This window comes from Peromyscus maniculatus, chromosome 9 (genome assembly GCF_049852395.1).
Source record: "Peromyscus maniculatus bairdii isolate BWxNUB_F1_BW_parent chromosome 9, HU_Pman_BW_mat_3.1, whole genome shotgun sequence".
NCBI lineage: Eukaryota > Metazoa > Chordata > Mammalia > Rodentia > Cricetidae > Peromyscus > Peromyscus maniculatus.
Window position 1 is genome coordinate 120945068 of NC_134860.1, and position 17934 is coordinate 120963001.

At 40.3% G+C, this 17934-nt stretch overlaps 1 protein-coding gene across 3 annotated transcripts in view; it reads right to left on the reverse strand.

Moving 5' to 3' along the window:
• Window positions 1-17934, reverse strand: part of Nalcn (sodium leak channel, non-selective) — a 301887-nt gene that overhangs the window by 18308 nt on the left and 265645 nt on the right. For all 3 annotated transcript variants that reach the window (XM_006978781.3, XM_042285329.2, XM_015997513.3), the window contains 7 exons: window positions 12723-12829; window positions 7584-7704; window positions 7403-7501; window positions 4331-4424; window positions 3712-3818; window positions 3444-3518; window positions 2624-2743 (listed from right to left, as the gene is read on the reverse strand). In XM_006978781.3, the coding sequence (XP_006978843.1) occupies window positions 2624-2743; window positions 3444-3518; window positions 3712-3818; window positions 4331-4424; window positions 7403-7501; window positions 7584-7704; window positions 12723-12829 (723 nt within the window). The remainder of the gene's footprint in view (window positions 1-2623; window positions 2744-3443; window positions 3519-3711; window positions 3819-4330; window positions 4425-7402; window positions 7502-7583; window positions 7705-12722; window positions 12830-17934) is intronic.

The window sequence follows — 17934 nt, forward strand, 5'->3', positions numbered from 1 at the left end:
TGCACAAAAGATCCTGCTATGGTTCCATTTTTCATTTTGTCTTCTGTGAAGTCTAGTGAATAATTAGTTTAATAAAATGTGAAACTTCCTATAAGAAATTTATCTAAAATAAAGGTGCTGAAAAGGTCACTGCAAAAACTCATGAATAAATATTAGATTTAAAATCAAATCTCAGACAAAAACTTTGGGTTTTGTTTTGCTCAACTGAATTCTGTATTTTGAAATTCATTTCACATTAAGCAGTGACCAGCCCTTCTGAGGACAGGGAAAGAAAAGCACAGGGTAGCCATGCAATGGGAGGGAGCAGAATGAGACAGGAAATAAAGGCATCATGACAAAGAGTGGTCAGATGTTGAAAAGAAGTGCTTGAAGGAGTTGGGAATACAGCTTAGCTGATAGAAGTCTTGCCTAGCATGTGTAAGACCCTGGGTTCAACATCCCATTCCCAGAGTAGTAGTGATGTGTATAATCCTAGCACTTGGGAAGTGGAGGCAGAAAGATCAGAATTTTAAGGTCATCTTTGACTACTTGAAGGCACTTTTTCTGAGATCAGTCCCCTGTTAACAAATCAGTACATTTTAGAAAAAGACCCCTTCCCCCACCCCCAGCTCAAGAGGACTGTATCTGCTTGCTCTTCAAGTGTGTGCTGAGGGCCAGAGATCACTCTGTGCCTTATGATTCACAAGGCTTCTTCTGAGAAACAAAGATGCCACTGGCCACAGCATAAAAACAGTGACATTCAGCTGATGCCAAAGCATGAGCATTCTCCAGGAGCTGCCTAGCCAAATGACAACAGTTCCAGATGGGTCCCTGGGAAGGGGGTCCACTGAGCTCCTTGGTGAGGCAAAAGGACAGGAATGTGGGCACATAGTATTGTTGGATGGAATACAAGGACTGTGCCTTCCTTCCCAGTAGTCCACTGCAAAATATGGCAAAGAATTATTGTTTTTCTCAGACCAGAGGTTCTTCTCAGGGGAGGAACAAAAGCAGTCAAGCAGAATAGAAAAGATTTTTTTTTTGGTGGCTTAGAATTTCCTCTGTGGGGGACATTTGAGATTAGGAAGCCTACTGCATTCTTCCATTTTGAGTGAGTAGCATTTAGTCAAAAGTTTGTCTAGATAGAGTAAACACAATCAGGACATGTTTTTCTGCCTCTTCTTTCCATATCGGATTAGGATTTATTGTAGACATGTTAAAGTCTTTATATTCTAGAAGTCATGGCAACCACAGTCCCTGGGATAATGACTGGATGATTTTTTCACATGGACTTCAAAGTCCTAAAAAGACTTACGTCTCCATTTGTCCAAACCTTGTGCTGTATTATATGCCCCGGCTCCTTCTACTTCAGCCACAAGACCTTGCCTTTGTTCAGTCCCTGCACCCTCTCATCCTAGCCAAGGGCATCTGAAATATTCTGTAGATGGAGTCCAGTCCCTTAGGGAAATGCCTTCCAGGACCCTACTCCTCATGGTTGTTGTGGGAACATGGGATCTCCTTCATCTTTCCCAGAACACCCATGGCCCTCACTGGTTTGTCTCTCTAGCTTTTCAGGCGATGACGTTTATGAGAGCAGTGAATGTCTTTGTTTTGTTCATTGCTTTCTTCTTAATTCTCCTACAGTGCTTTGCTCATTGTTATATTCAAAAACATTTATTATTTGAGAGGGTGAATACAGGTGCTTGAGAACCTAAGCAGCTTCTAATGCTGAAGGCAACCACTGGTTTGAGAAGGCCACTCTACAGCAGATTCAAACTAGAGCAAGACCCTTCTGACAAGCAAATGGGCTCTAGGAGTACTGGATACTTCCTGTCAGTCCTCTAATATTAAAGAAGATGGGAAAATGTGGAACACTGATAACACTGGGCCTATAGAAGACTAATGAAAACATGGTTCTTATGATTTATGCCTTATAGGCTGCTATAATGCTTAGAGCAGTGGCTCTCAATCTGTGGGCCACAACCCCTTTGACAAACCTCTGTCTCCAAAACATATTTCCATTATGATTCATAACAGTAGCAAAATTACAATTATGAAGTAGCAATGGGAATAATTTTATGGTTGAGGTCACTGCAACATGAAGAACTGTATTAAAGGGTCACAGCATTAGGAATGTTGAGAACCACTGGCTTATAGTATACAGTGTGAACCAGCATCACATCAGTGACCATATTTTATTTCCATTGGGCAACACCACTGTAGATTAGCCAAATTTTCCCATGGCTGTAGATTTGGGGCTGGATCTCAGACATATAGAGATTGATGGGTTCAGATAATTGGTATGAGATGTGTGGGAGAGAAGAGTGCCTTGAGTACATAGGGATTACATTATAAATCTTGCTTGTGATGGGGTGGGGTGGATGCTGCTCTGTCTCAGAGTCCAAGGTCTGAGTCTTCTGATTCTAGCCTTTTTTGCATTCTGCACACTATAGGCCTTTGAGGACCCAGATTTGCCTGTGTGAGAAATGTAAGTGTGTGCATATATACACATATATGTATGCATATACAATTTGCAAGCTTGTCCCAGGGCTTTCATGATCAAAGCTAAGATTTGGGGATTTGATATAATGCCCAAGAGGAGCTAAACAGAACTATCAGCTAAAATAAAGTTTAAAGATGTGCCTACCAGCAGAGCAAAGTGAAGCACCACCCACACAACACCAAGAGATGTCACCAAGAGATCGTATCTGTTTCTTCTGCTTTGCCAGAACCCAGCTGGTGACATTGCTATGATCTTCATTGTAACCTAAAGAAAGCAAGAAAGGAGGACACAGGGCAAGTGCTTAGGCATGTTTAAATCAATCAACTAAGTCATGTTATATATAATTAATAAAATATATAGGATATAACTATAGGATATAGTTAATAAAAGAGTTAATCACAAAGATACATTTTTTAACAGGCAACTAGGCTGCATATCTTTATTTTCTACACTCTTTCCCCTAGATTGATGGATAAGTACTCATTGCAGGCTATTTTTCTACCTTGAGTGAAAAACCATATTTTGGGAAATGAGCCAATTTACAGAAAAATGATAATCCACTTGAAATTCAAAGAAGATTGAATGGTAAATAGATGTGACAAAGGGAAAACATTTTAGATAATCTTGGCTGCACTGCTGGCGTGTTTACATCTGTGCTGTAATCTGAATCCCTGAGTAACAGTGGCTTGTGTCCTGTGCTCCAAACATGCAAACCCTGTTACTAGGCAGGCCAACGCTCAGACACTACAATTAGTAGGAATGCTTCAACAGTTAGCAAATTTGGAAATTTAAAGTGAAGTCTTTGTTGAAGTTAAGCAGAACAGCCCAAAAGGAGACGACCATGAAATCCACCTCTTCACAAACAAGAGAACACAGAGCTGGAAGTAGGTGCCATCAAAGTAGGGTACTGTTTTCCTTTTAACTGTTCTTAGCTTCCACCAGAGCAACAGACTCATTACTGTACCTCTAAGACAAAGATGAAGGTGAAGACAACTGACATTGTTGCCAAAGGAACGGTCACAGGGTCCTCGACGTCCCACTGCAACCAGAGCAAAAGTCACTGTAACATCGGCTAGACAGACTTTTCCCTCTCGGCCACTCATCTTAGCATATGCACCAATTTTTACTTTTACTAAAGATCAGAGGCTACAAATGACAATGCCCAATTGCAATGCTCCTGGATACACCAGAGATGTGAAATTCACTCCAAAAGTCTCAGGATGAAACAATACCTTGACAGATAGCAACACAGACTGTGCCAGAACCAGCAATGCAATGGTCCTCTTAAAAAACGGATGCTGGGTTATGTCATACATTTTAGCTCTAAAACCATCATTATCTGAAAAAGAAAGGTGTAGGCAAGGGCACTTTAGACATGGGGCAGATTTACTTTCTTGTCTTTCATATTCTTTAATGTTCATCTTGAAACCCATTACAGCCTTCCCCCCGCCCCCAGTTCTGTCTATTGTGAAGTGCTTTGCAGGAATGGCTGGCACTCGATATTAAAATGACAGCACACACCACCATCCGCATTGGAAGGAGAAGTGTATCATTCAATTTCTGGCAGCTTAATACATTTCCCTAATATTTCTAAAAGGCAAGCACAAATATATTTTATTTAAAAATTCAGTTTTTTTCATTAAGGCTTATTCAGAGAGCGCTGAAGCACAGCCTTTAGGTGACTGATTTTAATAGCCTTAGAGAGATCAGCAGTTTGGAGTCTGTTTCCATATTAACTTATGCACAACCCCCTAGTGGCTTCACGATTATTATTTTAATTTAAATCTGAGGCTCTTAGGGAGTCAGGAATACTAGTGCCCAACATGAATAAAATCAGAGCATCTTTGATACCAGGCCGAGGTGGGAGATGAAGAGGCTGTGCGATCTTCAGTCTGCTCTTGAGATCTTCCCATCTTCTCTGATCTACAGTCAGCAAAGCCGTCCCCTTGGAAACAAAGGAAACAGTGCAGGAAAAGAAAAGGACCAATATGGAGACTTGACAGAAAGACAGTCTGCAAGCACTGTAGGTTGGAGAGACAGGATCAGAACTAGCAGTGCATTGAGAGGCATTCCCAACATGGAGGGTACATGTCTGGGGCATTCAGCAGCCTCCACTGTGTGTCACTGAAGACCTATAACCTTCAGGCTTGAGAAACTTTCGAATGTTTTCTACATAATTACATTCTCCAGAAAGGATAGTAACAAATGTGGCTAGTTTAGTTTTATAGTAGCCAATGACACCTTGTCTGTAGAGCTGCCGCTGAATGAGGGAATTTGTTATTTACACATTTTTTTTTTTTTTTTTGGTTTTTGAGACAGGGTTTCTCTGTGTAGCTTTGCGCCTTTCCTGGAGCTCACTTGGTAGCCCAGGCTGGCCTCGAACTCACCGAGATCCACCTGGCTCTGCCTCCCGAGTGCTGGGATTAAAGGCGTGCGCCACCAACGCCCGGCTATTTACACATTTTTTAAACACTCTAAAATGTGCAATCGTAAGACTATTTTAGGAGATAAGAAGTCACAGAATTTTTCTATTTTAGAAATGAATGCTATGATAGTTTGCTAGATGGGATCAGATATTCTGTGTTATAAAGTGGAATACTTGATAAAAATGCACATAAACTATACTGAATTGTATTATTCTACATTCAATTTTATTATACTACATTACAGAGGCATACATATAATCTAAGAAACTAGGGTTGGGGGGAATGTCACTCTTTTTCTCCACTTCCTTCTGTAAAGATAAGTGGAATACCCTCCTGGCTTGGTTTTCAGAAATGTGTGCTTTCTGACTGTAGAAGTACACAAGAACAAATTTGTTTAGAATTTTTAAATTGGTATAAATTGTATCCAATCTGTATTTATTTATGAAGCTGTTCTTTGTATTTAAAACAAGTCTTATTATTACATTTGTTATTTATTTACTTGTGTGTATATATATGTATGGACACATATGCACATGCCACAGCACACATTTAGAGGTCAGAAACATTGCAATGGTCTCTTTCCATCATGTGGATTCTGGGATTTAACTCAGATCATCAGTTGTTGTGAAGTACCTTCACTAAAGCCATCTTTCCTGCCCACTTTTCCCCCTAAGATTTATTTATTTTATTTTATGTATTTTGCCTTTATGTTGCATTTATGTAAAGCATGTGTGTGCATTTCCCATGAGTTTAGAAGACTTGAATCTCCTGAAACTAGAGTTATAGGCAGACACACACACACACTCACAAGAACCAACAAATTAAGTTTGTGGCATCTGGTAAAGTGGCTGCTAACTTCTGCCGCCCTCTTGGCATCTGTTTGGACTGACACACCATGCTCCCAAACAAGCTGTCACTTCCTGACTCGTTTAGGACATAACCATGGTGTTGGAGGCAAACAATCCTCAGCAATTCACAGCTGTTTCAAGACTGACAGTTAATTATGCAGTTTCCTCCTGTTACTGAGCATTGTATGCTGGGTCACTTATGTGGTGGACTTGTGAGCTGCCCTGGAGCCCAGTCCTCTTGCATCCAGGCACCTGCACAGGGACCTGTGTACTATCCTGGACTGGCAGTGCCTCATCTCTCTAGTAATGGGCTGATTAGCCTCTTCCTATATTCTGGAATTCCCAGTGTCTGCTACACCACATGTCTCAAAGGCATCTGAAAAGATACATCTTTCTCTTTCTGCCCGGTATTAAACTGAACACACTGAAGGGTTAGAGTGTCTCGTTTATGAACGTGTTAGGAAGTAAAATAGAGGGGCTGGGTGACATGATTGCTATTGCTCTAAGAGTCCATGATTCTGAGGATTGGAGTAGTATTGGGGTCCAAAGGGGGATTTTTAAGTTGTAGTCTTTGAAAAGCTGAATGAAGTGAAATGCTCATTAGGCACACATCAAAGGTGGCAATTGACTGAGTCAGTGGTACCACACACGTTGAGCCTGGGGACAGTGAATGATATAGTCTCACATGTAGCTACACAAACCAAAGAGCTCTGGCTCGGATGCATGAGAATCAGTCATCACTGTGCACAACTGAACAGCAGGTGCTTCACAGGCAAATGGAACTTTGCCGTTTAGAGGTTTTAATGCTCTTGCATTCGAAGAATCACAGACCCTGCAGTTGTAGGAAAAGAGTCTGAATCTGGGCCCAAGTGTTTATTCCTTGTAGTAGTGGCTTTCTCATCCAGACATTGCAGTGTTCTGAGAGCTGGCAGAAGCTTTTGCTGTCTAGTGAGTGTTTAAAACTTCTGTGCATTTCAGTGTGATTCCTGCAGACAGAACCTCTCCCAAGAGAGTTTAACCAGCCTCTCCCAGAAAAACAATAGCCAAGGGACACTAATAGAATGTTCTTCCTTAAACGTGTGCTCCCTAGGAAACCACATTGCTGCCTTCCTATCCATGATTCTGTGTCCATCAGGAGAGCTGTTAAGACTGAGGGTGCTTCCTGAGTTCAGGAAGTATGTATAAAGTTTTTATAGATGTAGAAAAATATTTTTATTCTATGAACTGACCTTTGCATTTTATGTGGCTTCTACCTACCTTATTAAAATTCTGAGTTCACTCACTGAGTAACAAAGAAGCACACAGTTTGCATTTTTGTAAAGGCAGCACAGACTGCAATCAGAGCATAACTTCAAGCTATCACACTTTAGTAGCCCACTGTATATCCATCTCATCTGAACAACAGGAGATGTGCTTCTCAGCTGTGGGTGAATTACTGTTACCATAGGGTAAATTTAGCAAGAGAATTATATTCCTAAGTAATGAACCAAAACTGCAGCAGTGATGTGGCTTGTAAAAGACTTATACAGGTTGGTTACATGAGTAACATTTTAATTTAATGTGGCTCCATGCTGTGTATGGAAAAAATTAGCTTAAAGCAAGGGCAAGAACAAAAATTAAGTCTGTGCTATTAATCTGAGAAGACTTACCTTGTTTTCATTGAAGTTAGCAATAACTACACCAACAAAAAGGGTCAGTCCAATCATGCAACCCAGGAACACAAAAACATGGATATAGATTCCATGGATCTGTGTAAATGAAAGATGTTGTTTATTAGAACCAATGGTAACCACCCTGGATATATGTAGAAAATTCCACGTGCTTCCTTACCGGCCCCACACGATGAATAATGACATCTCTCACTTCTACCCAGCCTTTCAAGGACAGAACTTCAAACAAGGCCAGCATGGCATTTCCCACATTGTCAAAGTTAAAGTTCCGAGGATTTGCCCTGCAATTAGGAAGAAGGGATGCTGGATGAGGGTCCAATGCACACCCAGTGGCCAGTACCTTTAAGCTGTTATAATTTTGGGTGAAGAGTCCTCAACTGGGGGAAGTTAGGCCATACAGCACTCCTTTGATAAGATAGCATTGTGTTTGTATGCTATCAGTAGCCATTACTGACTCATGATTCTTTAAACACTTGGCCCATCATTCTTTATTTTCTTTGTGGGGAAGGGATGCACAAATCTATGTTTTCTAATAATTTATACTTTTTGTTTCTCAATTGTGAAAGTGTTTCTTTTTATTACCTTATGGGTCTTAGCTAACACATTCTCATTGTTAGTAGAATACATTTTCAGTGTTTTCATCCTGTTTTCTTTATGAGAGGCTATTTTAAATAATTAAAAGATTTAAGTGATTTTAATGAATTCAATGAATTTAAAGACTGTTTCCCATTCTGAGGTTGATGGAGAATATAGCCTTGAGCTGTTGAATATGGTCATCCCACTGCCTCCTTCTGTATTATGCTTTCATCAGTTTTTTCCATGCTACCTCATCTATCAAAATTTAACCTTCATGAAGTCAGCACTCTAGAGAGGCATTTGGTTCAATATTTTTCAATCTTTTATGCTTTCTTAACTACAGGAACAGTCATTAGCTGTGTCTTTATAATACATGGGGATCTAATGAGAAAGCCTAAGACTTGCAGCTGACTTGGTCCTCGGGGCTTAAGGCTGATTGTCAGACACATTTGGTATCAATGTAGAGGCTCCACTCAGATATTCATATTTTAGAATTCTGATTTATATTTTTGTATGAAAGTACAAATATACCATCTTGGATTTTTGCAATAATCTTTCCTTGGGGAGGGTATCAATTACATTTCCCATCTTTTAGAGTAGACAGTGGTTATAGGGACTATGCATACCCAAGATTTGCTTGCATAAGGACTGAAAAAAAAACAAAACAAAACCAAGGGAGCTAGCTCTCAGATCCAATGTCAATCTTTCTTACTCATCTGTTTTCTTTATGCAAAAGTGCTTTTGCAGCTAAATTTGCAGCAACTTAAACTGCTTTCATGTCTCACATATTTTAGAGGTTAGAAAATGCTAAGAAAATATTTTTAGGCTAAATCAAGAAAAACAAGGCACACAGTTGAAAGAATATAACGCATTTTGAAAAATAAGACTTTCCAGTTTAATCATATGAGTATTTGTTTATGCTGTGTTATCAAAATGGTCAAGTTTGAAATTTGATCTGTAACTCCAGAGGGCTTCAGTAAGTCCCAAATATAAACCATTATCATCATTTCACATACTGCCCCCATTTGAATTGTAAGGCTGTTTAAAACATCTTTTCTGGTTAATTTTTTTTAAATTTGCAATCTTGTCTATCCAAGTCATAAAACTAAGACTGGTTTTGACCTCAGAATTTGGTCATTCTTTTGCCTCCTGAAGAACATGAACCAGAGCCCCTGAGATTACGATAAAGCTAATGGATCCTTCTCTGAGGTAGATGGGCACTATGGAAAATGTGATCTTGCCTGTCTCTGTCTGTCCCAGTTCTTCCATACTTACCTGCATCTGGCCCTTCCTTCTTTCCTACAAACCTGGACCTTCCCCTTTCCCTGGCCTCCTGTCCCTAGCCACACCCCTCCTTCTTACCCTTCTTCTCCTTGCCACTCCCTTTTTCCTACTCACCTGCCCCGGTCCCTTCCCTTTCCTCACGTATTTCCTACCCTCTGTCCTTTAAAATGCCAGTGTGTTTCTCCTCTGACCCTTCGGTGGCATGAGGCATTTTGGGCTAGGGTCTCCTGTGTGCCGTTCTTTGCACTTCTGCCATTTGTAGAAAACAGAGATGGATATTGAAGAAAACAAAAGAACCTTGATGTTGAGATGTCTTCTTTGCACTGCTCACTTCTCAGACTCTTGTATCTTAGATTGTTTGAGCCTGAGCCCCCATAAGACCCAATGTACCTTTGCCTAGAAGTATTGATCATCACTTAAAATGACCTGGAGAGTAAACTTCTGGTAAGCCGGGGGACAGGTTAGGGGCTGGTTGATGCATATCAAAACTCTGAGCATGTTATATGAAATTGTTTGTAATTTGTTTTCTATTTTCCACTTCAGGTTACAGCTGAGTAAATGCCAAGCATTCCTAGTGACTGTAAGCGCTGTGTAAGCACAATTAGTAAAAAGCAGAATACTTTGTTTTTTTTCCCCACTTGTTCATGCTACTTCCTATATTCTGTTTAAAATAAAACACATGATATTCATGATATAATGTATGCTTAGTCCTTTTTGCTAAGGTAATTTTTAATCTCTTCAAGTCTGGATGATTCAGAGGAAAATGAATGTATTTTTATCTGAAGAAAGACTATGGAGCTACTCTGTTTCCTGAATTAGACAGTGCATATTTATATCTTAATTTTAATTATCAAAACATTTCTTCAGGCATACTTCCATATATAAGTTATTTTCTTTTTGTTTTTTTTTTTGAGACAGGGTTTCTCTGTGTAGCTTTGCGCCTTTCCTAGGACTCACTTGGTAGCCCAGGCTGGCCTCGAACTCATAGAGATCCACCTGGCTCTGCCTCCCGAGTGCTGGGATTAAAGGCGTGCGCCACCACCGCCCGGCCAAGTTATTTTCTTAATTACATTTAGCTAATATGAAATTAAAAATTTCAGCTTTTAACTCTAACTAGATTAAAGAAAGAAAGTTTAAAAAGTGTCAAAACTACTGTTGGCATTTACTAGACTGAAGATTTTTGTTTCACAGTGAACCCAGGCTACAATCCAGGACAAACAGGCAAAGACCTGTGTGATGATGTCCAAGTGACACCCTTATGTTTTTTTGGGATTTAAAAATGTTAAACTTGACCCCTACTCCTCAATAATAATGCAACATTATACTTAAAGTTGCATATAACAGGTTTTATGGACAAGTTGAATGCTACATAGGTCTGGAGCAGGTTTGTTTGTCTCAACACATCGCTTTGCAGTGAGTTATGGCTCCTGTCCTGACATCTTCAGAGGCTGTAAAGCTTTTTGATCACATTTTCATAAGGTTAGAATCTTTTTCATGGGTATGTGGTCTTCATATAGGAAGCATTCAACCTAGACTTCACATCTCAACCACCTATCACCAGTATGGGAACACTAGGGGTTCTATATCTCTATGTTCTAATGTCTATGCTCCAGAGTCTGGTGGAATCATCATTAGTTTGCCCTATCTTCCTGTGCCTTTCCAGGAACCAGGAAATCCAACATACAGCATTTCCCTACAGCTTTCTTCTGCCTGTGACTAACCTTGGTGTTTTCCTGTGTGTACCCCCACATGATGTGACACACGCTCCTCTTGACTGTTAGCAACAAGCTAGCTTTTCAATAGTGGTTATCAACTGATCAACTGGCTTTTTTATATTTCAAATTCTCTATTAATCCCCTGCAATGCTCAACTGCACCATTCCTGATATGAGTTTCAGCTCCTGCACCAGGGTTTTCTTCAATGGAGCCTTCCTCTTCCCTGCACATAGCCCTTTGCAATAGAATTCCAACCAAGATGGTCCAGACAGGAGGCTCTAAGAAAGGACCATATCACCCATCAGGTATATGAGGTAGTTGGCTTTGGCAGGTGGAAAAGCAGCTTTGCCCTGAAGCCTCTTGCTGCTCTGCCAAGCTCTAATAGTAAGGGTTCTCCTATGGGGCTCGTTTAACTTGGATGGGGAGCACCTTGGCCTCCCCGACAGTGAGAAGGGAGGACACCATAGCACTTTCCCATGAATCATTTACTCTCATGTTCTGCTTGTGTTGGATGATGGAGGGTGATAAGGTCTTAGTAAGTTCTGGTGAGTTGCTGTCTTTAGAATTAAGATCAGCTTTGAGGTTTTAGCCCAAATCCCAGAACAGCAGATGGAAAACCCCATTTGATGTCTTCATATAAATAAGTTATTTATGGTACAATGAATATTCACCTCACCAAAATAAACCTTTTATTCTTCTTCAAATTTTTATTTTAGTGTAAATTAGACCAGTTTTTTAAGTGAGTATTGGATAAGAATTTCCCCATGAGTCATATTCCTTTTCTCCATGCTCAAGCCCTGTGTCCTAAATTAACTGTTTTCCACAGTTGTTAGATGTTAAAAAAAAAAACCAATAGCAATCATATTGAATTGTTCATTAAAGTGAATTTTATATTAGAGAAGTGCCAAAACAAGATAAAAATGAGTCAGGGCTATAGCTGGGAGAAATGTGATTCCTTTGAAAAAAGTTTTGATGAGTAGAAAAGAAAGTCAGTTGTGACAAAAACAGGGTTTCTGTGGCTCACTCATTAGTCTTAAATGTAAAAAGAAAATTTAAAGGGTAATTAAAAGGTCAAGGGAAGTTGGTAGGACACTGAGATTATTAATAAAGTGGAAAAATTCTATTCATAATCATTGATAAAGCAGATGAGAAAGAAGTCACTGAGCAGGTCCTACTTTTGGTGGAAATACTTTGAAAACTCATTTCCCAGAAAAATGGATTTTAAGGAAAGAATTGGGTCTAATCATCTATACTAGCAATTATTCTTCTCTAGTGTTTCAGCAATGGAGCTCTGTCAGTGTACATGGATTTTGTAACTGAAGTAGCTTTATAATTTAGAGTTCTCAGTCATTATTATAAGGACATCAGCCCCTCTTAAAGATATAAGCCCAGAATGAGTTCAGCTTTAATGTGATTAGATATATTTGGTTTTAAGGCTTCATTAATTTTAAAAGCTAATTGCATCCAGATATGTACTTTAATTCATTAGAAAAACACCAAAGTATCATTTTATTAGTTTCACAAAGAAACATGGGATTCAATGTACCACTTGGTTCTTACTATTTTTTTTTAAATGCTATACCTTAATGCTTTTCCATATATTGTTTTAAAAAACTCAGTATTTTTAAAGAGAATTATTTTAATCTCATGCCAAATTATCATGATTTAAATTCCAATATGAATAAGTGTAGTATTGCTTTAGGATATATTTCTGACGAGCTTACCAAACACGGGGCACCCAAAATCCAGGCTTTTTCTCTCCCGGTCTTAATTTCAAATTTAAGTTCTTGGACACACTTACATTAATTCTGAAGATTCCATTACAGTCTTCCTAAAGTAGGAGAAAGAAAGGAAGGAGGGAACCTGGTCAGAAGTGAACTCTGAGAAGAAAGGATTCATTTCTTATGCATGTATCCTAGTAGAGGCTTCGACCTAATGCTGCAAAGTCTCTAAACAAATGTTTCCCCCAAAGAAGTCACAGTGTGACCAAGAAAGATGCTCACTAACATAAGACACCAGGGAAATGCAACTTAAAGCCACTCTGAAATATTATTTTATACTCACTGAGAACTCTGTGATGAAAAGGTTAAAAAGGCTGTGGAGAACAGAGACCTTCATACTTGGAACCAACACACACCATAAAGCTAGGAATGGGTAGTGTGGTCCAGCCACTGTTGGAAATGGCATAGCCTTCCCTTCAGTGATTGAACAGACCAGTGGGTGCTATGCTTTGGGCATGGTTTGAGTACATACTCTGAGGATCCTATGCAGGAAGCTTAGTTCACAGAGTGTGCCGTGAGAAAAGGGGGATCTTATAAGAGCAGAGACCCGGTGAAGGTCATTAGATCAGTGGGGTGCTGTCCTCACAGACATGCATGATAATTCCTGACTTGTAGTTCTCACAACAAAAACAATAAGTTGTTACAAAAGAGCAAGGCTAGTCATTTCCTAGTCTTTGGCTTGCAGTCTCACACTCTCGCTGTGTCATTTGCCATTGTGTAACTAGCCAAGAGGGCCTTCACCAAGGTCAAAGGGATGGAGCTACCCAACCGCAGACTCCTAGTTTCCACATCTGTTAGTTAAGTAAACCCTTTTCCTTTAAAAAAAAATTCCAACATCACGTATTTTGTTACGGCCATGGGATATTATTATACCAAATCCAGAAAACATGTCTATAAATAAAAATAAAATAAAATAAAACTGTTACAGAAATGTCTATGCTGACAATGTTCATAATAGCCAGAAGGTGGAAACACAAATGACCATAACTGGACACACAAAAACAAATTATCATATATTCATTTGCACAGTGGACTAGCCATAAAAAAGGATGGAGTACTGATAAATGATATACATAGATGACAACTGTAAACACAGATATGCTAGGTTTAAAAAGACAGTCCCAAAAGACAGTATACTATATGACAAGCAGTCAGTTAGACTGGAGGTAGAGTCGGGGGTAAAGCCATGGAGGCAGCCAGCATATACAGGAAGTCTTTGCATGCTATAAAAGTGACCACATTCTCCAACTGTAGAACCTTCAACATGTCAATAGCCATTCAATGGCATACTCCAATGGGGTGAATTATGAAACATTTGAATTATTTCTCAATAAAGAGCTGTTAAAAGGGTTTACAAAGGAAAAAAAACATGTTTTGTTTCATTTTCTGTCCAATCTCCCTTTGGTTATTTTTGGCTAGGGTTATATTTTGAGCCCAAACCTGGGTTTGGCAAAAATTTTTGATCCTCATCTCTTCCTGGCTCCCCATTTCTGTCCATGGGTTAGCATGCCATTCTTCTCTGTATCATAACCTTGGAATTGTCACAATTTTCCTTGTCCCTGGTGGATCATCTCTCCACTGTTTGTACGTGTGTGTTCCTGTGTGTGTAGAGGCCAGAGGGTGACATCTGTGTCTTCTTCAATCATTATGTTTTGAGGTAAGATCTCTCACAGAACAAGTAGGCTACTCTGGCTGGCCAGCAAGCTCTAGGCATCCTCCTGTCTGTCTCCCACACACTGGGGTTATCAGTGCAGGCTTTCTGTGCCTAGCATTTAACAGTGTTAGGGTTTGAACTCAGGTCCACATTTTACATGCCAAGCACCTTACCAATCAATCCATTTCCCTAACCCCCCATATCTCTATTTTTGTCTCAGTTGATTTAGTAATGGCAAGATTACTTCTTTCTAGATTGTCAGTAAAATTCTTTAAAATAAAAACGGACTACTTTTGACCTAAGTAACAAAAGTATGAAAATTACCGGAAGGAAAATTTACTTGTAATTCCCCAGAGACATGCACAGTTGAATTTCTGCTGTATATTCTAGTCTTTTTCTTATGCATACATGAGGTCTTACAGTTTATTTTATCTTTTCATTCTTTTAAGCTAAAAATATACTGAAGTTATTTTTTTCATAATCTTATCCATTCATCTACATCATTATCTCTAAGGGATGTATTGTCATATATTATATTATATAGAGGCCCACAATGCATTTGTCCTTGCTGCCCCTTCCAGTTTTGTCTTTCTGAGACCACCTTTCATCACACAAGGCATCCTGGTAGCCTAGTTAGAAGTACAGTATGTGGGGCCAGGATGCCTGCAGGTGAATCACAGTTTTCCTACCTATTACATGGATGACCTTCTGTTGCATGACAGGTTTTTTTTTTTTTTCCAAATTGAAACATTCCCTTGAGGAGGGAGAAGGAGTCCCATGAGACTCAGGAGATAAACAATGGAAGAACAGAAACTTGGAATGTTCTACAAGGTCCATCCCCTGCAGTACAAAAAGGAGTAAACTGTAGCGGAAGGAGACTGGCTATCTGAGCTGCAGAATGAAAACTTAGCTGAGAGATTTCTCAGACTGTTGAACTGCCTGAAAGCTATGCGGAAAGCTTCAGGGTTGTGACTTTCTTGAGCTTTTGCTGATGTGGGCTTTGTGGTGATGTAGCCGCTTGTGAGTCATCTCTGCTTCTTGTAAATAACCCTTTTACCCATACTCCAAATAAAAACCCCATGGTGCACCAAGTTGGACACTGGTGCAAACATTACTTTGGTGTGTCATGAGTTCCCTTTCTAGGGTGAATAGATGTGTGTGTGTGTGTGTGTGTGTGTGTGTGTGTGTGTGTGTGTGTCCGAGAGAAAGAGAGAGAGAGAGAGAGAGAGAGAGAGAGAGAGAGAGAGAGAGAGAGAGAGAGAGAGACTACAGCTTTCACAAATTATTTAATTACTCTGTACTTGCTTTCCTCATTAATACTATATAGGTAACAAAAACAGTCTGAGGGATGGTACTCTGTGCTTTGTGAGTCCTAAGAAGCTAAGAAGTGCCTGTTTCCTCTCTTAAACCTTTTAGGTTTCTTCTTTCTCATCGAAAAACTTTTCATCTCATCATCACTGTCTGCCATCAGAACCTTGTGAATCTCCAACTTAAACTTCTGGCCTTATTTTTTAGTCTCATCAACATGGAAGGGAAATGAAGCTTAAGAGTGACCACCTGTGGTGATATATTGTGTACCCTAATCAACTTGCTTGAGGATCAAAGGACAGAGCCAGCCACTAGATTAGACAGAGAGGTCAGACAGCGGTGTCACACACCTTTAATCCTATCACTCAGGAGGCAGAGATCAGTTTGGATCTCTGTGAGTTCAAGGCCACACTGGAAACAGAGCCAGGCAGTGGTGGCACACATCTTTAATCCCAGTACTGGGAAGCACATACACTTTTAATCCCTGGAAGTGATGTCTGGGCAGAGAATGGTCTATAAGATGTAAGGAGACAGGAACTAACTCTCTTTAGGCTGAGGATTTCATTGAGGTAAGAACCAGTGGCTGGCTGCTCTGCTTCTCTGATCTTTCAGCTTTCACCCTGACATCTGGATTTTTATTAAAAGACCATCTGAGATTCGAACAACAACTACCTGAGACTACTATGGGCACTTTATATAAGGAAGCAAATTTCTTCTTCTTTTTTTAAAATTTCATAATTAATTTAATTTTACATATCAGCCATGGATTTCCCTGTCCTTCCCCCACCCACCATTCCCCCAATTCACCCCCAATTCCCACCCCTCCAAGGCAAGGACTCCCCTGGGGATTCAGCTCAGCCTGGTAGATTCAGTTGAGGCAGGTCCAGTCCCCTCCTCCCTTCACCTAGGCTGAGGAAAGTGTCCCAGCATAGGCCCTAGGTTCCAAATAGCCAGCTCATGCACTAAGGACAGGTCCCAGTCCTACTGCCTGGGGACCTCCTAAATAGTTCAAGCTAATCGACTGTCTCACTTGTCCAGAGGGCCTGGTCCAGTTCCATGGGGGCTCCTCAGCTATTGGTTCATAGTTCATGTGTTTCCACTAGTTTGGCTATTTGTTCCTGTGCTTTTTCCAATCATGGTCTCAATATCTCTTGCTCATATAATCCCCCTTCTCTCTTGCCGATTGGACTCCTGGAACTCCACCTGGGGCCTGGCCATGGATCTCTTCAATGCTTCCATCAGTCATTGGATGAAAGTTCTATCATGACAGTTAGGGTGTTCGGCCATCTGATCACCAGAGTAGGTCAGTTCGGGCTGTCTCTCGACCATTGCCAGTAGTCTATTATGGAGGTATCTTTGGATTTCTGGGGATCTCTCTAGCACTTTGCTTCTTCCTATTCCCCTGGGATCTTTATTTATCATGGTATCTCTTTCCTTGTTTTCCCTCTCTTTTCTTAATAGATACCTCTGTGTAGAAGTGCTCTAGAGGAGGAAACAGATTGGGATGGAAGAACTGACTAGACAAAGCCATTGCATATGGGGGCCCTGATCTCAAGCCTCATGCTCCTGTTTTGACCTGGCACTATTCAGTGACCTCTGGGTCCAATACATAAAAACACTTGCCTGGAGACCTGAGTTCTACAATTCACTATGCAAGGAGAAAATTGACTCCTGTAGAGTATCCTCTGATCTCCATATGAAGCCATGGCACATGTTTACCAGCATCTCTCTCTCTCTCTCTCTCTCTCTCTCCCCCTCTCCCTCTCCCTCTCCCTCTCTCTCTCTCTCTCTCTCTCTCTCTCACACACACACACATACACACACACACACACACAGAGAGAGAGAGAGAGGGAGAGAGAGAGAGAGAGAGAGAGAGAGAGAGAGAGAGAGAGAGAAATTCAATAACAAAACCAAAGCTAATTAATACAAATTTTTTTAACAAGATGAACTGATGGTCCCTTTGCCCACATGGTATTCTTGGATTTGGTCACTGTCTTAGGGTTTCTATTGCCGTGAAGAGACACCATGAACACAGCAACTCCAATAAGGCTATGCCTTCTAATAGTGCCACTCCCTATGACCAAGCACTACAACACATGAGCCTATGGGGGCTATTCCTATTCAAACAACCACATTCTATCCCCTGACTGTTGTAGGCTTGTAGTCATAACATAATGCAGGAATACATTCAGT